Genomic DNA, 21,517 nt, shown 5'->3' on the forward strand with positions numbered 1-21,517 from the left:
TGACCTTATACCAAACGGCAAAACCTGTAGTGGAGTACCTATAATGGCTAATACCTATATGACTATATAAGATAATTATCTGTTAAACTATACAACAGATATGTTAAAAAAAAAACAGAAGACTTTTGACAATAGTTTATTTAAGTCTTGTTGATATTTGACTTAAAGTCTTAAAGCATCTTCTATAAATTACTAATTAGGTATAATATTACTAGTATAAATGTATTTTTGGTATAAACCTAGTTTAGCGCATACGCAGTTTTCTAAATTTTTTCTACCACATTGATGGGGTTTTTTACGCTGAGAACGATGGTGCAATCAGAATTGAGTGGTGAAATTTAGTTTTTGAGTTATAACACTTTGATGTTGTAAATTTTTTAAATAACTCAATAGAGCACTGTTATCTTGATATTTATTATTTATTATTTTTAATTTTTAAATATTATATTCCGTGTATAATAGGTAAATAAAGCATTGTGTGAATGCGTAAAACACGTATAATCATTAATCGCGAACTTCATGAGGCAGTAATTTAAAAACAAATGATTTTCGCCAACTTGTTTTTGGACCATCATTCTTAAAAAGTTGATTTACCTAAGTTCACTAGGCTTACTTGGGGTGGTGTTGCATAGCAAATCGAGGGATATTTTCGTTTTTAAATGTACGAGCGAGCGCAAAAAAAATGAAAAATTCGCGGAAGTGCTAAGTTATAAAAAAAAGTGCAAAATAAACCAATTTTTGTATGAAGTAAATGACCCTGCTCATCAAGAATCGTAAAGTATGAACTGCACACTGCACCACACTTGAAGTAGATATCTCGATAATAAACATACTGCAGGGTATATTATAATGTAAACCGAAAATTTTGATCAGCTGTATAACTTAAAAACTATTAATTTCTGCCAATTTTTTTTTGCACCATCATTCTTAAGACGTTGATTGAAAAAATTCAAAAATTCGCGTGGCCGCTAAACTAGATTTGTTCTCAAAAAAGTTCTGAACACGAATCATACGGCCATACGGGGCTATATGGGATACGGTTTAACTTAATTATTTACTGCTAACATTTTATTGAATAGGTAGGCAGTAAGACACTGTTTAGGCTTGCCAACTATTAAATTCGGTGATGTATATGACATATTTTACATTTCAAATTTACAAAAATATTATTGTGGCATAGTTTAATCAAAAAACTTAACTTATATTAAAGATAACTTAATTTTACATTCTGATCCGAGCGATAATGAGTTTATTTATTTTCCAACGATCGATGTTTATTTCTGTCTTTCATCACCTTTTGAAGCAATAAAAATGTTTCGATTTTCAACTTTTGAAGGTGGTTTCTGGTATAGGAAATTGAATCTAGTTGGTACTTTTAGAATATTTATAAAAATTGAAATTTTCAATTTTTTTCTCAATCATTATTTGCCAATAAAAATCTTTTTAAAATTTTTATATTTACGAGTTAAAATTGGTTATAAAATTATGCTTCTTACAAGTAAGTTAATACTGAAATCAAAATATATCTAAGAAAATATATCACAATTTTTATTTTGCGGTTATTGTAAATTCAAAAATAGATGTTTAAACAAAAACTAACAATTTTAGTTTATTTATTTAGTTTCTATATAAATGTCGATGAAAAATGTATAACTGAGAAAAAGTGCTTGACATGTATTCAAGGTTCTTCACTAGTTGTTTATTTATACTAATAAAATATATCAAACATTTTTTATCACAAAATTTTTTTATACACTTTACAATTAGGTACTATGTTGGCAAAGTTCGTCCTTCAGAGGCTTTCCGAGTTCACAATTTTCAATATATTTCAATATGTAAAAATCTTTATTGTAGTATAAAAATAATTGAAGAAACATACATAATAATAGTAAAAATAAAAATAAATTTAATACGCTATAGTAGTAATCATACACAAAAAAAAAAAAGGAAAATCGTAAGTTTCAGAAAGCTGAATTTGATTAAAACATTTAAAAATTAATGATTTACACGGTCCTTTGAAGCGTGGCAACCAAATTGAATTTGTTCCTAAATTACCAGCTGGCTATAAATTTTAGTAAAAATATAAATTTATTTTTAGGACAAAAGAACAACAGTTTTGTTTTCAGCCACCGTGGACAAGAATGTTCAACAAATTGCAATGACTTATTTGACATCAAATTATGTATCAAATATCAATAAATATTGAAATTTGAAGAGATGGTAGAACTTGAAGAAACATATACCACGCAAAAAACAAATTATTGAAAAAAATATATACTTACATTATTGTATTTGCTCAAATGTTCAATTAACTTATTAAGTTCAATATATATTGTTATGAGTTATAATATTATAACTTTATTTGAATGATCTTAATCGTAGACAACTATGAGTCTATGACTCGCAAGTTAATTTTTTCTTAAATTTCAAACTTCCCTAATTTCAAACTTTTGATTTATAATTTTAATTAATTAAATAATAAATTCATTTTAATTATAATTATAATTTTTTCAAACTAAAGTTTGTTTTGTGGCTTTCAATTCATAAAAAATGTAAAATTGTATTGGCCCAATTACCGTATAATAACTTATTGAAAAGTTTCATTGTGGCCCGATTCCCGTGCACCCAATATAATACTTAGGTACAACTGTACAAGCTGTTATTAACTTGTATGTTAATACCGATACTGTATTACCGTATATAAAGTTAGTACAGTATGTGTGAATACGGCAAACAAATAACTCAATATTATTAATCTAAATATTTTGAAAATTGTATTAATGTACTATGTATATAGTTTATTTATGTAATTATGTAGCCGTGTATGTATAAAAGTATAATAGATATAGTGAAAAAAAGTTTCAATAAGTCCCTACAAATAATTATATTTTTTGAATTACAAAAAATAACTAAAATTATTTGAAGAGAAATCATTATATGTTATACACGTAATTATCTATTATGTATTTATGTTGTTAAAATCTGAATTTCAATAGTTCATAAAAAATATATCTAAGTGGCTTTATGATAAACTACATTTATCATTTTTTGAAATTTCATTAAAAACTTATAACTAGTTATAACGCACCTTGTATTACAATATCAAGCCATTATATTAAGGTGTTAAAATTAAAAATTTTCTGAATTTTTAACTATACCTAAAATATTACAATATAATTTACGTAATTATGTAATTTTGAAAATGGTAGTTAGAAATTTTAAAATATACTTAATAAACGTTTATAAATTTATAAATTGGGGCTTTGTATTTTCATGAAATATTTTTTAATTGCTATAAGAAATATTAATGCGTAATCTTGAATTATATGTTTAAATTTTTTTATTCTCAAACAAAATAATTAATTTACATAAATCGAAAAAACTATAAAAAAAGTTGAACATTTCAAATACCTATAAATAGTACAAAAATAGCCAAATGCCTACTTTTGTAAATACTAAATAGGCGATAGTAAAAATAATTATCAAAGGTCTGAAACTTAAATTCGGTACTGAAGTAAAATAATATATAATAATACTATACTACCTAATAAGTAATAACATTGATTATAAATACTTATATACTTATATATACTTATATTGAGTTATATAAGTATTTATATAATCAATAATGGTAATAATAAATTAATAATCATCGTAGTAGTGTTGACTACCTATTCAAGAGATCAAAGAAAAATATGCAAACATATTTTATACGCTCCATGTTTAAAAAATCTACCATTTAAGTCACAATAAAATTATCTAAACTAACAATAGATAGGTACATGCATGGTATATAATAGTTTTTGGCACTTTCTGCAAAGCACGAGACTTTAATTTAAACTATTTATAGGTAATTAATTAATGTCATGGAATTGTGCCATAGAATATATTATTTATTTAACTGATTTAAATTAATTAAAAAACCCCTAAAAAATATAAAAAACTATAAACAAAAATTTAATAAACAAACTTTTCTCATGAATATTAAAATATGAAAACCTATTTTCCCTGATTTTTAATCTCAGTCTCATCTTTCAATTATATTATGGGCGACAATAGACCTATTTAATAAAATTCCCATGTACAATATTATGCATTATTATTTTTTATTATTTAGCTAAATTTGTCTATGGGATAAACGATAAATGTTTTATGGAATCAGAAATATTGTAATATGATTTACGAATGTACCTACGAATATATCATTGATTTTTATTTTTATAATATGATCACTATTAGTGTAGGTATATCGTATACGTATATCATAATTATTATTATATTTTATATGCCTACCAAGTACCTACCAATAATTAATAAGTATTTATTATTGCTAAATAATAATTTTTATTCAATATTTTGATGAATATTTATAAACAAAAGTATTCTTACCTATGTAGTCTATAATCTATATGAATGTATCAATGTATGAATAAGAATACGTATATTGACGTATTGTAAAATACTTTGTTTCAAAACAAGTTATGTTAAAATTTTTAATTTAATTTTTTTTTTATATTTTATTTTAGTGGTTATTTTGCCCTTCACCAATAAGTTTACTATATTATTTCACTGTTGGAGTGAGAGATTAATAATGATAAATGAGTTTGAAAATTAATAAAAATAAAATGTAAACTTGTCATGTCAATAATTTAAATACTTAAGCATGATTATTTTTCTTATGAGAAGAAGTAACTACAAATTGTCTATAATATTATTCTACTACTACATTCTCCGACTATCATCTTTCTTTTGTAATCCATATTCTTTATTTCTATTTTCTATACACTATTGCCAGTTGCCACAGGTCCACAGTACAACTGTGGCCTGTGGAGACTGTAGACCTGTGGTCTGTGAAGCAATTAAATTGTGCTATTGCACTAATGCACTCGAATTAATAATAAACGGTCTCTACTATCAATATAAATTGAAATGTTTATGTCCCCTTAGTCGAGGAAACACGCTTGTTATACTTCAGTTGGTAATCTTTTCAATACGATAATGAAACTATATCCCATTTTTGTTGTTATCGGCTAATGTTTTGCTTTTGGTGTAACTCGTAAGTGTAGACTTTAGCTATACGTTGAAGTGTAGTGTTTGCAGGTCGTGGAATTCAATAACTAGTCTGTACGAGTTCGTAGAAAAATGACTTCCAAATAGGTAGATTATTCGTGTTCTACATCACGTTTCTCCGTCCTACGAACATGCACCATAAAATACAGCGTGGACATGATTCACAGAGATGTCAAAACGTCGGTGCAGTTAACATTCATTTTTAAATTGTGAGTGTGTTTCTAATATTTGACTATTGTATCAATTTTTATTTGAAATTTTTGTAAATTTCTGTATTTTTTAGTAAATTAAAAAAGAGTAAAACTATTTGATTAAATTCCAGTGTCATAGAATTTATCAGCCATCTGATGTCATTGTTTATAAAACAGCAAATGAAAATAAAACATTTCTATTTTCATGTTCACATTATTCAATTAATATGTAATCCTAAATTATAGATGTCTACTGTAACTGATGAGAAAAAATCGATCAGAATGGTCGGACCTAAAGTATCTCAAATTGCAAACATTTTTCAACGTCCTACTGTCACTAAAGATCCAGATATAATAGTAGTCAAGCAAAATGCTTCACCTACATTAGATAATAAACTGCCAGTAAAAGTAGAAACGCCTAATCAAGTGACTGTTGTAAGGACAGAAAGCCATTTAGCAAGATTTAATAATGCTAGAGCTCTTTTTGAAAAATTGGGAACAGGTATGTTTTATTTTATTATATTATTTGAAATTTATCTTTTTATGTCAACAACAATTCAGTAGTGTATTATATTATATTAAATATTGTGTATAAGATTTTGAGTAATATGCTTATAGAAATAATGAAATCATGTGGGTAAAATTATATAAGTATGCTTACATTTTTTTAACTATATAATACTGTTATACAAGCCCTCACTTTAGAAATTTTTAATATCCGTAAGACCATATTTTTAGATTCTTTTTACGATTTATTGTTTTTTGGTGCTACAAACAAACTTATTTGTTTTAAATTTTAACATCCTTTCTTTTACTATAAATCCTATTAGTGCATAATTTTGTTAAATATTTCAATGTATCTAAATCAAAATTTTTATTTTTTATTTCTGAGCTATAATAAACTTTAATAATAATTTTATAAAAAATATAAAAGAAAAATAATCCCTATTCAGGTAATTACTCAAATAAAGGTTAGACATTTTTTAAATTGTAAGCTAATATATAAGCTAATAATAATTAATATTGATTACTATAATTTTAAAATTATCATAACCTCTATTCCTATAAACTAATAATTTGTTATTTAACATTTTACACTAAAAAAGGGGCTTTTTTTTAAAGGGTTTGTATCAAAATATGAAAAATCTACATTAATTAACTTTTATGGTATAAACAATCTTAATACATATTTTAAAGTAAGTATACTTAAAATGAGAATTTGCATAAATTCATTACTAAAGAAAAAATGATGAATTTATTACCAATCACATTCTTTATAAATATGTTAAAGCCTATTTCTATGTAAAAAAGTGAGTAAGTACTAAGTAGGTAATCAATTAAATGTACAGTAAGAGTTGAGAATAGGTCAGTGTAATATTATTTTATATTATGTATTAAATTTGTATTTAATGATAAATCATTGCTTAAGAAAAATAATTTTGAGCAGAGATAGTCAACTCAATCCAGCTTATATTACTAAGTATATATTGTCTTATATTCAAATTGCTATTAATTATTGTAGTAATTTATTTTACAATTGGTATGGTTTAAAATATAATTTAGCAATAGTTTAAAACTAAACTAAGTATTTAAAAAAATGCTATTGCGTATAGTACTATAATATGATATATAGAATATTTCATATAACAAAATAACTAAAATTGTTAATTCTTGTCTGAATATTTGATTAAATTTAAAATTTAAATATCTATAAAACATTTTTGTTTATATACAGGGTGATTCTTTTATCATGAAATACTCATTTTTTTAAAAAGTATTCATGTTTTTGAAAACATTTTTTTACATAGTTTTTTAAGTTGTTAAAAAACAACAGTTTTATTAAAAAATAATATTTTTAAGTTTTTACTTTTTTAATTAAACCATTGTTTTTTTTATAACTTGAAACAAGTTTTCAAAAACATGAATACTTTTTGAAATAATGAGTGTTTCATGATAAAATAATCATCCTGTATTTATTAAATTTGTGAGTTTTAGTAACAATTATTTAAAAGGAACCTTTTACTAAATTCTTAAGCCTAAGCTATGAAAATTGAACATTTTATGCATTTTTAACCAAAAAATACTTAACTAAAATTTATTACTATTTTGACAAAATTATATTTTTATACACTTATAATAAATTATTGTGGAGTTACTCTCAGTTTTTTTTTTTAGATTTAAGTGATAAAAATTTAAATGAATCCGTGTATTAAATTTTTAACCTTTTTGATGGCAGGAATTTTTTCATTAGCATTTTTGTATCATTCATTTTTTATTATACAATCTATAAAAAAAATATTTTTTACAGTTAGTGTAAAATTTATAAATATTTAGTTGCTTAAGTATACTGTGTGTCCTCAGAAATAGGGTAGAATTTATCATTCATTACTTTGTAAATATTTTTCAATTCTGTTTGCGGGACGTTAAACTAGACAAATGGATTATAAATTCTTATGACTTACAATTTTCTTAACTCATGTATTTTGTGCATGGGCATTGGGAAATATAACTGCATTTTTTTTTAACAACAACCCCCACTTTGAATATCATTTTTAATTAATCAATTTTTTTTAAGAATTTTGATCAATCAACTTTTATTTTAATCCTAAAATTGAAGCTAGGTATAATTTTAAAAAAAATGTATTCAATTTGATTTTTTTTTTACATATTTTTTTGTTTTAAGCTCCATCTCAGAGTCATTAAGGACATAGAAGGGTAGCTAGTTCCTACATGAGTAGATAATGGTGGCTATGGAAATGAGTATTGATTATTTTGTAAAGAGTATTGGTGATTTTAGAGAGACAAGGGATAGAGACATCAGCATGAAGTGTGTGATTGGGACATAGAATAAATCTTAAGTGATTTGGCTGAAGCACTTTGACTGTAAAGTTTGGATACAATTTATGTTAAGAAGGTTAACTAAGCCTCAGTTGGATCCCTAAGATCCAGATGGGTTTTAGGAGGGTGTTATGGATTAATATTTTGTCGTGAAAATTTGTATGTTTTGAGGTAAGAAGAAGGTAAAGTTGTCAAAATCTATTATTTAGGATGCATTGTTTATTGCGGATTTGAGGCCCATGTTAGACTGTGGTCAAAGTGTAGTCCTAGATAATGAACAAATTATCATCATTAAAATATTTTTAGTCAAATTATTTTGAAAATTATACTATGTATAGAAAATGATAATACTTTCATAAATTTCATAATATTATTTGTTTTGGAATTATAACAAAACAAAAATATCAATTTTACCAAAAACTGGTTTTATATAAAAAAAAATTATTTTTCAATATGTATGTATTTTTTCATAAGACACATTTTTAATTAGTTTTATTATATGTGCCTTCAATTAAAATTATTGATTTAATATTAAGTTTCTCGAATTTATCTACTTTTGATAATAAGTTTATACTTTTATATTATTTATAGGAGAAACTAAACCTACTTTATTGGAAAAAATAAAACAGAGTAATTCTCAAGACAGCATTTGTGCTAAATCTAGATCTCCAAGTCCACCTTCAAGTAATCAAAAATCTAATGGTGTTTTTGGAAGCGCACAAAGTCACTCACAGTTAAATGGCAGCAAAGTTGTTGTAAAACCAATTAAACCTGAAAAACCTGATAAGAAACTAAATAGTCGGGAATTAATAGAAAAACAGAAAAATTGGACATCTCATTTTTCTAAATCACCACGTTCATCCAATTCTAGGTAATATTAACATAATGTAATTTGTTAAATATTGTGGTACATTATTCATATTTTTAAATTTTATTATTGAACATTTTAAATTATATTAAATGATTTGAATAGATGTATTTTTTTAATATGTATAAGAAAAATATTAAATTATACGTAATATATTATTATTTAAAGTGGTATAATTTGGGGTAATGTATTTGGATTAACCAATCCCAAAATTCCTTATGATTACCTATATAAGTCTTTAAAAGTTATATATTTGATAAAAGTCCCCTTTTTGCCATCTCCCCTCAAATGACACCACTGTTGACAATATGTATTTTATAATATACAATTTTTTTTTATTTCACTAAATGATATGATTAGATATGTTTTCATATTAATTAAGGCTTATTATTTTCAAATTGTAATTTATAGATATAATAGTGATCCTAGTCCAAGTGAAGTAAAAGAGTGGATACCAAATGTTAATTCTGATGGTATTTCTCGGACTGCTTCAACCTCATCATTATACAAAAATATTTCTCATCCTAAAAGTCCACCACCACCACCACCACCACCACCTCAAAAAGTTGATGAACATTTTAATTTAAATGATGAAGATACTAATTTGTAAGTATTTTTTTCTATAGTTGCCTTTATAATTATTATGTTATGTTGATTTGAATATTTCCATTTACATATTTAATTAACCTATTATGTATAAAAAAAAATCATATATTTCTGGTAACATTAAATTTCTAGTTTTGATTATGTTTGATTGAATTTAGACATTTTAGACAAGCTACTAGGGGGTATCTAAACAAGGTCAGGTTAAAGGGAAGTCAAAGAAAATTATTTATATGAACATATTATAAAATAGTTAACATTCCCACTATGTATATGTCAGTAAAACTTTAATCTTTTAACTTACATTATCTATTTTAATGCCATATTTTGGTGGTTAGATTTAAAATAAAAAAATAATACTATATAAAAACTATTTAAAATGTTATAATAAATACGTTTTTTCCATTTATTGGAACTTAAATTTTATAATTACATATAAAATGGCTCTCATCCAATTAGTTTTTAGGTTATTTTAGTTTTATTATTAAAATAAAATTTTTGGAGTCAAAATAAAAAATAAAAAATGGACTTATGTACCCAAGTATGGTGTAAAGGTAGATGTTAAATTTTATTAACATAAACATATTTAATTACTATCTATCTTGTCAAAATAGTTCTGATTCAATCCTATGTTATCTGCAATTTAATGTTGGATAAAAAAAAAAAATACTAAACTGTATATTAAGTAAATAATTAATAAGTTACAAATATGTTTATTGTAAATCTGTCTTGATTTAGTTGTTGTTTTCAACTATTTATTATAAATGTATTGTTTTAGAGACGATTCTACAATAAGTAATAACCAGATGATACCTGAAGATATATTGAATAAAGAAACAATAGAACCACTATCTGTTATTGATATTTCTGCTGACAAGGAGAAACACATAGAAAATATTTTTGATAATCAATTAAATGCTGTAACCTCAGACATATATACTTCCGTAGCTGTGACTGAAGAAAATAAATTAAATGTAAAATTGTTGTTTGTTTAATCCAATTACAATTTAATATACTTTATTATTTGGATATTTTAGACAAGTGAACCTGAAGTCAGTAATGTGAGGATTTCATTAGACTTATCAGATTCATATACAAATCAAGAATTACCTATTAGTTTAAATTCCACATTCAATGTACCTGTGGATCAAGATATTGAAACTATTATTAATGGCATAAGTATGAATCTAAATGAAGCAAATTCTTCAACCCCTAAAGTTCAATTCAATATTGGAGATTCAGCCAATCATCCTGCGGCTACAGTTACACCATTAGAGAGTGAAGTTGATTCTGGATTTATCTCTTCTGAAGCCGTGACTGTTCCTGAATTAAGTAAAGGGTTGATTCATTTGAATAAAAGTGACAAATTTGCTGATGACAATGATGTTGAAGAAGAAGTAAATATTATTTTTTAATTCTCAGAGGTGTCCACTATTCAGGGGAGGGGGCTATACATTTTTTAAATTCATAAAAATGAAATTTTTTAAAAGAAAAAATATGTGTTATGTTAAATTTAATTATAATGTCTTAACAATTGACAATCAAAATATAAACGATTATAGCTTTTAACATTTAAAATATAACGTAATATCAATACAGCATCTAGTTTTCTTTTAAAGAAATCAAAAGATAAAAAAGGTGGGTAAGTGTTGAGTGGACTTTTGTAATGGATGTGTTCAATTTAAATTTAAAATTCATTGTTATATCATTTTATATGAAATTTAAATGAACAATTTATAAGGAAACTTAAATTAAATTACCTTATTTAAACATACAATAATTAGAGATAAAACAAACAAAAATTAATTAATTATTAATACATATACTGAAATTTTAGTACAATAAAACTTATTTTTAATTCATATTTTTAAGAATAAACTAACTCCGTTGACACTGGATCTAGAAGATACAAGTATAAATAGAAGTTCAGAAAATATAATAGATATAGAGTCCTCGGGACAACCAGATATGATGACACCAGATGAAGCTGAACAGTTACTTAGCACTAAGTAAGGTTTTAACTTTTAATTTGCATGTTTTAGAAATCTTGTAAAGTTATCATTTTATTTTGTTGACTTAATTTTAGTCATTATAATCTACTGTGCTTACCTTTTTTTTATTCCATAACACATTTTTATGTTTTTCTTAAATATGATTCTTCTCATCTATTATATAGTCCATACATTTTTGAATTAATATGTATTTCCTTGTTTTTCTCTTCTTGTCTTATCCTATTATATTTTTAGTTAACTCTGTAACTATTCAAACTTTTTTTCATTTATAATTCTTATCTTCTTCACGAATACTTAAGTTGAAATTTTTGTACTTCATTTTAGTTATTATTTGTTTTATATATTTTTTGTGTTGAATAATAACCAACAAATCTAAATAGACTTACATTGTAGTTTTTATGTTAATAGTAAATAGTAAATATTAATTTTTTTTTATTACTTTTATGATTTTATGTATTATGATTTGGCTGCATGATAATAATTTATATTTTTTTGAAGAATTTTGGAAAAAAAGAGTATGTAAGTAGTGATAATATTTGAATGGAATTTACAACTGCATTTATTCAATTATATGTAATATTTTTAGTAGTCAAGATAATCTTTTGTCTGATGAAGAAGCTAAAGAGATAAAAAAATTACTATCACCTTCTGATAATGATCAATTGAATACATCTGACTGGATGAGTGAAGTTCTTTCTATTGAATCCAATGATAATGTCAATAATCAAAGGTTTGTTTTTACGAGTCACAGTAACTTAACCATATAATTTTTAGATAAAATCTTATTAATGTATAGTTTTTTTTAATTAGCTTATAGAATGCTACATATGAATATTAAAGGGTTTACATTTTTAATTTTATTATAAAATATTTGATTTTAAATTTTGTTGAAAAAATTCTTGTACGCATTTATATCATACATGAACGAGATTTAGATAAAAGTCTGATTTCACATTTTATGATTAAAAAAAATAAACTTCAATTTTATATAATTTTAATTAAGTGATTATTCATATGGTTCTTTGTGAATATTGGAATATTGTTTCATTCTATAAATCAAAAATTGTTTATTAATGTATCTTTTAAATAAAAAGAATAGAAATCTATTTACTTTTTTTAGATAATTTAAAATTAAGAGAAGAAATTTAAATTTTTAAGATTTCTTATATCAAGTTCATTATATGCATAGGCGCCAATAGTGTTTGAAGTTTGGGCTGTAGCTCCAATGTATTATGTAGTTAAATCATTAGTTTTTGGGGAAGCTATAGCAATTCTAGAGGGGGAGAGGGGGTTAAGTCCTACCCCATTTGCGCCTATGGTTATATGGCAAGCATTAAACAAGATGTTTTAGTTTGGGTACATATTTAATATAATATTCAAATAGGGTGTGACATAATATATTTATATTTTTTTTTAATACAAATTTGTCTTGGATTAAACTTATTTATTTATAAATTATAATATATATATATATATATATAAAAGCATAATAATTTAAAAACTTTTTAATATTGATTTAAGGAGTTTTATAGAATAGAAAAGAGTGTACATATTGCTAATAGTTAATAGATAATAGTAAATAATTCTATTCTTATTTACTGATTTTTTTTGCATTGAAAATATCTAATACAAGCATTTAATGATATTAAATAATAATACAATTAATTTTTATTATTTTAGTCAAGAAATTAATGAAACTCATGATAATTATAACACTGATGACTTTCAAGTTGATGATTCTTGGGAGCAAAGTTATGAGACAAAAACCGACACATTATCTGCTAATAACGAGAGTGCTGAATTTGATGAATATGAAGTAGATAGTGATTTATATAAATCTAAAGAATTTATTCCTGAACCTACCAGAGAAGTAAGTTAATGCTAAATATAAATGTTTTGGAGTGAGAAATAAATAATAAGTGTGCTGGTTATTTACTTTTCATTTTATACATTTGATACATGATTTAATATTGATTATTTTTAAAACTTAAAAATGATTCAATATTTACGTATAACAGTGTTTAATCTTTTTGTAGTGTGGCTAAATTTATTCAAGTATAAAAGATGTATTTTTTTTCTTAAATTTGATGTCATTGGTTCAATTTACATTAAAAAAAAACAATTGTGTGTGGTGTACTATAATTATTGAATTATTTCTACCTTTTTAAATATTTTGCAATATTTAAAAAATACATTTTTGATTTTGATGGGTCTTATAATCCTCTCAAACACACACCCATAACACCTAAAAAAATTCTTTTCAAATTCCTAGAAATATTGAAGTTTGAATAGTTTGAGCAAAACTGTGTTTTAAATGATTGAGAATGGCAGCATATTATTATTATTATTTTAAGAAACTACTTACAATTATTATTTATATCCAATAGGCTTAGCAGTTTTAGTCTATCAATACATGTAAATTTAAAGGTTGAAACTAAATTTAATAATAAAATTTTCTAAAACTCATAAGTAAAACTATAATGTCAATATAATTCAAATTTTAGATGAACAGTTTACAATAAAAAAATAAGTTTAACACATCTCTAGTAATAAAATATGAATTAATAACTTAATTTTAAAAATCCACTGCTTAAAATCTAAAATTGAGGAAAAATTTACTTAATTAATGTATTATTTCAATTTAATATTCTCATTAGGTTTATGAAGAAGGCGGTGTGCACTATTATGAAGATGGCCATTTTTGGATGGAAGTTCCAGGGTTACCAGAACGTGACTCAGATGACGAATCTCATATTGTAGTCAAACAAAATATGAAAGTGCAATTTAGTGCAGATCCAATCAAAGTATTATTTTACTATTATAATTAATTTTTTAATTTTTTATACTGTCTATGAAATATATTTCTATTTAGGTTTATAGCACCTTTTCAATGGGTGAATATGATCGGCGTAATGAAGACGTAGATCCTGTAGCTGCATCAGCAGAATATGAATTAGAAAAACGAGTAGAACGTTTGGATTTGATGAAAGTAATTTTACTAAAAGGTCCAGAAGGTCTTGGTTTATCAATTATTGGAATGGGTGTCGGCGCAGATACAGGTCTTGAAAAACTCGGTATTTTTGTAAAAACTATCACTCCTGATGGAGCTGCTGCTAAAGATGGCCGTATACAGGTAATGTTGGTTCTTTGTGTAATATATATATTTTATATATAATTTTATGTTATATCTTCAATGATTCTAAATTTGTCAAAACTATAAACGTTTTTTTATCAACTATTACTTTTTTTTTTTCATTTTTTATTTATATTGATATTCTATATCTTAATAACTTTAAAATATTTATTATACTTAAGTTTTGGAACTTATAAACACTTAAAAACCAATAGTATACGCTAATATATACATTAAAAAAAAAATGAAATAAAAATAAAAACAATATATCAACATTTTTCTTTGTCTAAATATTTATCTAAATCTAAATTAAAATAAAACATTTATTAAACTAAAAAATGTAAATAAAAATATACTGAAAAAAAATAATTATAAATAACCAGATGTGAGTTTAGTCAGCCATCTAATATATATTTACTTAGAACAAATAAATAGTTAAGATATTTTTTTTAAATTTTGTTTATACTTAATTGTTTTTTAGTTCAATTGATTGTTTTATTTAATTCTTACTGGTTTGTGTGGAAATGTATATAATTTTTATTTAAAATGTCTTAAATTTGTTAAAATATACAACAAAAAAAGCATGTTTGAACAATTGCAGTTTCATATTTTAGACTTCTTGTAATAAATTAATTGTGTAGATTTATTTTGTATAATACTATATTTTACATTAAATAAGAAAACTATGCAATTGCTTAAAGGTCTAAACCCTAAATATAATGATAACTATGAGTTTAAAATTAATTTTTATTATTTAAAATTTAATTTAGGTGAATGATCAAATAATTGAAGTCGATAACAAATCTTTGGTTGGTGTTACACAAGCATATGCAGCCTCCGTTTTAAGAAATACTTATGGTCAAGTTAACTTTGTGATAGGAAGAGAAACTGATCCTGAGAATAGTGAAGTTGCTCATCTTATTCGCCAGTCGTTAGAAGTAAAGTTACTTTTATTTTTTATTTATATATATTAAATATGTTTTAATATGTTAAAAAGGCTGATAAAGAAAGAGATACTCAACGACGTCAACTTGAACATTCATTAAACCAAAAATTCTTTGGTAATGATCGAACAGAATCTTCTAGTGAAGACTTGAGCAAAACCGATGAAGCTGATACTGTGCAATCTTTACGCGAATTATTACAAGAAGTATGTTGCTAAAATAAATATATGATTTTTTTTTTTCAATATTAGATGCACATAATTGAATTTTACAGAGCCGATTAAATGTAGCTAAAGCTGAAGATGAAATTAGCAAACTGAAAACCAGGGTGAGAGTTTATATGTACTCTCTGGTTTCCTCTGGCTTACCTAACCAGTTGCTAACACTTAATATACTTGATTTACTAATATTTATGCATATATTTAACATATTTAAAAAATATTTACATATTATGTCAATGATTATTTAATATATTTTAATAATTATTTTTAAAACATCTAGGTAGAAGAATTAGAATGGAATGGTGCCAATAATAAAAAAGAAATTGCTGATAAACTTGTACAATCTGGACTACACTTAAATGAGTTAGATAAATGCTTATATGTTGCAAGAAGAGATAAAGAGACTTATCAAGGAATGTTACAAACGTCAGAAGTAATCATTTAAACTTAAAGTATTTTATAGAATTATAAGTAAGAAAAAATAATTAAACATATTTTAGTTATAACAACTAAATCGTATTTTCGTAGGTTCAATAGTAAATGTTACATAACATTTTTAACTATAAAAAGTTAGTGACGTGGTGAAAGGGGTTAATGACACCTAGGGGTGTCATGGTAGGAAATAAGAAAAAGTGGTAAATTGTTATTTCTGGTAAACCAAGTCAATTATAACATAAAATAGGGAATAGCCTCTTAGAATTTAGTATTCCCAGGTAGGAGTTCATAAAATATAAGTTGGTAGGTACTTAATAAATCTTTATTAGTTTTTAGTTTTCTTCAAATTTTTTGAATAAATTTCATGGATATGTCCTTGAGAAAGAGGTGGGTGGGTAGGTTCTGAAATATATATGTTGTGCATCATAGTTAATAAATGTTTATTACACCATGATCAAAGCTATGTGTTAGTATTATACATATATTGAAAAATTGAAAATATTACTATAGAATTATATAATATAACTATAGAATTACTTATATTTTTTAAATGAAATGTATATTAATCTCATTTTATCAAAGTATTTTAATTAATAAAAAATTAATTTTATGAAACTTTTTAATTTTCTTTACATTTTATTAGATGTATAAATAATCAACTTAAAAATTCACACAAATATTTTCTTTAAAAATAACACGTTTTAAGATGACTGCTTGCATTTCCCATCCATGTTCAGCATTCCTGTTCTTGGTTAATTATAATATTAAAATAAGAGTAATTTGACTTATGATATTCTGTATTTGTACATTTGTTAATTTTTTTTTTTTGCTATTTCAATTATTTAATTATTAATAAATATGTTAAATATTGCAAATTAAAAATACCCATGACCTTAAAAAAAACATAGGGTATTATTATTAACCCCAATTTGTGTATTTAATAGATTTTAGTTACTAAACTATATTATGACAATGAATAATTAATTTTTATACATAAATAACATTTTTTATATCTATATTTTAATAGGGGTATACTATGTAGGGGTTTCTACTGTGTAATAGGTAATAACTAATAACTATCAGTAAGGTTTGAAGAGTGGGTTTTGATCTACTTCATATGGGTTAAATACTACAATTGTTTTATTATTTTGCAAAAAAAGAAAATAACCAATAAATTGTAAATATTAAATTTGATTTTTCATAAATAATTGATTGAGACTTATAATTTTTTATTTACATTTATTTTTCTAGTAAGATATTAACATAAATATTTTTCAAAAATATTGATAATTTTTGAGGTAACCATTGTTAATAATAGTATATAAAATATATATTTTTATTTAGGAACGTTATGTGAACTTAGAAAAAAAATACATAAAATTGAAAAAAATTCTCAAGGAATTCCAACAACGTGAAACTGACCTTTTACACCGAGAAGAATATTATTTGCAAGTGTTACAAGAAAAAGACACAGAATATAACGCTTTGGTGAAAGCTCTTAAAGATCGAGTAAGAGTTTGATAATCAATAATCATATGTATTAAAAGTGTATTAGTTTTTCTTTGTAGTTATTGGAGTTTAAGACCATGCTAACAAATATATGATATGTCATCCTCTTCTATTCATTGTAGCAATCCACTCTACGTCCAGTACAACCTGTTTCAAATTTTTCATCACCTGTTCTTACCACCTTAACCTTGCTCGTCCTATTAGTCTTTTATATACTAGATTAACACATTTTACCAATAATATAAGTGAACCAACATTTTATCATGAGTGACTAGCCTAACTAAGACTGCCTCTTCTTTATTTCATCTACTATGTTTAGTTTTTGAAGTATCTCTTTTATCTCCGCATTACTTCTGATCCTCCATATCAAAAAAGTATTTAGTATTCCCATTTACGCAAGATCCAAACATAAATCTAAGAATTCTTTTTTTTATAATTTTTAAATATAAAAAGATTATTCTGTTATACCTTATGAATCATCCATGCTTCACATTCATAAATCATCATAGGTTGTTCAAGTTTCTATATAGTTGCACCTTAGGCTCTTGGACAACATTCTTGACTTGAACATCTTTCTCGATCCAAAATAATATCTATTATTTGCTTGTATTCTTGCTTTTATTTCATCTTATATTTCATTATTTTGAGTTATAACTGTATCTATGGACTTGGACGTTTTTACTCTTTTAAATTTATATACATCTATTTCCAAATAACAATTGACATTTTTTGTCAGAATTATCTTATATGCTACCATTTATTTTGTTTTTATTTAAATTTTATTTTTAGGTAATACAAGTTGAACATGAATTATTAGATACTCAACGGCGGGCTGGTTTTCCAGTCCAACTACCTCAAAATACTACTAGCACTAGTCATTATTTAACTACTTTGACACCACTTGTCAAAAAAACAAAAGTTAGTATTTTTATAAATAAAATTAATATAAAATATATAAGTTATTTTTGAAAAATATAATAAATTACAATTCATAGCATATATTATTCACAATTAATACACTTTTCTGTAAGATTCTTATTTTACATTATGCATTTTTGAAATAATTTAGGTTAATCCTGTTTTGCCATTACTTCAACAACTTGGAGCTGATTTATCAGAAACAGAAGACAGTTTTGAAGATGAAAAAGTTGCAACTGTTGAACGAAAATTGCCTGTAAAAGAAGAATTAGATCGGGCAGTTCCTCCACATGAACTTTTAGATGTGTCTTTATCAAAAAGTAAAGCTGAATTAGCTGCAAGGGGTCTTGTTACACGACAATTACCAACCAATGCTATTCGTAAATCTTTATCAAATAGCAGCTTAGTTAGTATTATATACATTTTCATAGTTAAATAACAATATTTTTTTGCATAAACAGATGTATTATAATTTATAATAGTAATTATATTGTATATTTTAACTTAAAATATTGTATTTTAGGATTACAATAATGAAGAAGTAAATCGTACTGAAGACTCTATAGCTATAGAATCTACTATTGAGTTAAAAGATGTATCAAATGTTGAATCTATGGTTCAAGAACAAAAACAAATGCCACAGTATGCATCTATTCAAAAACCACATCATCATCAAACTGATCAATTTTTGGCTCGTATTCAACAATCAACACATTGTCGTAATTGTAAGAGTTTTCAAACAACATAAGGTATTCTTGTCTAATGCGATCTACTGCATAATTCTGCACATGATATGCAGTCTACCTTACATTTGTCACACATGTTTTTATACATCATCAGTAGTCTATAAATTATATTAAATTAAAATATGAAGAAATACATGAATTTAAAAATAATAAAAATTATTATAATGATAACAAAAATATATAAATACTATTTAGTTAATATCATTCAATAATAAACGTCCAATCACATAACAATTTAATTTTTAATTAAAGAATATACTAAACTATTACTGTCTATCTCATATGATTAATATTATATTTACGGTATTATTGTACCCTAGCTATAATATAGTATTATATTATCAAAGTAAGATTACTAAGATAAAATTTAATCATTGTCATCGTTGAATTGGTGAAAAAGACTTGTTAGATAGTAAGTGTGTAGTAGATCGTTCACAACAAGAATATCCAACTTATACAAATTTTAAAACTAATAAGACATTGTGTGCATCTCTAGTAAATGGTCCTCCACCATCATTAGCTGAACAGCTTAAGATTGTACTTGCTGAACGTGAATCACGTTTGTCAGAATCAAATAGTTTATACTCTTCTGATCATAACAGTTCAACAAGTTCCTTTGCTGATGAAATTAGAGAAGCTAGCTTAAATTGTGAGTTTACAAATTAGGATGATTAAAGGGTTATATAATAAATAATGTTTATATGATTTAGTGAAAAAAGCCAATACTCAATGGCAGCATTCTAACCAGTTGCCTCAAAGTTCCCCATCATCAGTATCATCGTCTGAAAGTGTATCTCCTGGTCATTATGCTTCTGATTTAAATAATTCCAAAGCCATTGGATCAACTGGTATAATTAAATAGTTTTAAAACATATTATATTATATAATTTAAAAATGATTATTATTATTTTTTTTAGATTCTATTGATATTTGGACTCCTCCTCAATCTGCAGATAGTTCAATTACTGAGCGAAAAAATTCTCATGTTTGGCACAATGCACCTGTACACGAATGGTCTAAAGAACAAGTAAGAATATCTCATTACTTATTTATTTATTTTTTCTTATTATTAATAATATATAAAAAATATCTGTAGTGTACAATTAGTGTTGTCTAATTTTTATTGTACGATTTATTAATCCTAGGTATGTCAATGGTTATTAGCCTTGAGCTTAGAGCAATATATATCAAAATTCATGGAACATCAAGTATCTGGTATTGGTCTTTTGAATTTAGATACTAAAGACTTTAAAAATTTTGGTATTATCGGAGATGACAAGAATCGACTTAAACGTAAACTTAAGGATCTTAAAGCCCAAGCAGAAAAGGAAAAACGTCATACTGAAAAAGAGCGAAAAGAAAAAGAACGATTACAAAGAAAAGCTGAAAAACTAGCTGAAAAAGCTAGTAAACGTAAATAAATTTACCTTAAAGTATTTTTGTCTTTGACTTCTAGTCTTTAGTGTAAGTGTTAAGTTTTTTCTAAGGAAAAAAATTCACAATTATTGAATGTAACATTTTGTACATTAATTAATGTATAGCAATGATATATTTTCCCTCTTAAGATATCTTTAATTCCTGATACGTCTGAAGCCTACTTATTAACAATTTTTCATGAGTAGAATCAAATAAATTGCTCATTATATTTAAGTACTTAATTTATTAGCAGTATTAGATAAAAATTGTGTATACTATTTATTTATTTTTTATTCGTTTGATAAAAACATTTAACAATTTTTTTTTTATAGTTCATCATTTTATACTATAGAATTTAGATGATACTAATATACTAGGCTTTATAAGTTTTTGTTTTATTTAAATTTAAGTATAACTTGATGTTTATCAAAAATACTATTCCAAATTTATTTTCTTATAATCGGTGAGTAAAAAATTAATTTTTATAGGAAATTTTTACCTAAATTAGGTATCCAGCTTTCTAGTCGCTCTATCTACTTAACTTATGTTGAAAAAATACTTTTTGTATTTAAAATTCACATAATTTTGATTTTATTTATTTATTTACCTGAGT

The 21,517-nt window shown here is 24.5% G+C and overlaps 1 protein-coding gene across 3 annotated transcripts; it reads left to right on the forward strand.

Annotated features, from left to right (window-relative positions):
• Positions 1 to 5,023: 5,023 nt before the first annotated feature.
• Positions 5,024 to 20,964, forward strand: LOC132917884 (neurabin-1-like). Of its 3 annotated transcripts, XM_060978860.1 has the most exons (24): positions 5,024 to 5,279; positions 5,508 to 5,763; positions 8,691 to 8,970; positions 9,379 to 9,573; positions 10,349 to 10,544; positions 10,608 to 10,967; positions 11,443 to 11,579; positions 12,081 to 12,101; positions 12,169 to 12,312; positions 13,263 to 13,452; positions 14,240 to 14,386; positions 14,455 to 14,715; positions 15,486 to 15,653; positions 15,713 to 15,865; positions 15,934 to 15,987; positions 16,161 to 16,313; positions 17,660 to 17,824; positions 18,614 to 18,742; positions 18,894 to 19,148; positions 19,266 to 19,467; positions 19,985 to 20,137; positions 20,199 to 20,336; positions 20,406 to 20,515; positions 20,634 to 20,964. In XM_060978860.1, exons 2-24 carry the CDS (start codon positions 5,508 to 5,510, stop codon positions 20,907 to 20,909), a joined length of 4,143 nt encoding a protein of 1,380 aa, XP_060834843.1. In that variant the 5' UTR covers positions 5,024 to 5,279; the 3' UTR covers positions 20,910 to 20,964. The 3 variants fall into 3 exon arrangements, with proteins under 3 accessions (XP_060834843.1, XP_060834845.1, XP_060834844.1); XM_060978862.1 differs by lacking the exon at positions 15,934 to 15,987; XM_060978861.1 differs by lacking the exon at positions 12,081 to 12,101.
• Positions 20,965 to 21,517: the final 553 nt, after the last annotated feature.

The sequence above is a fragment of the Rhopalosiphum padi genome, chromosome 1 (assembly GCF_020882245.1).
Source record: "Rhopalosiphum padi isolate XX-2018 chromosome 1, ASM2088224v1, whole genome shotgun sequence".
Classification (NCBI taxonomy): domain Eukaryota; kingdom Metazoa; phylum Arthropoda; class Insecta; order Hemiptera; family Aphididae; genus Rhopalosiphum; species Rhopalosiphum padi.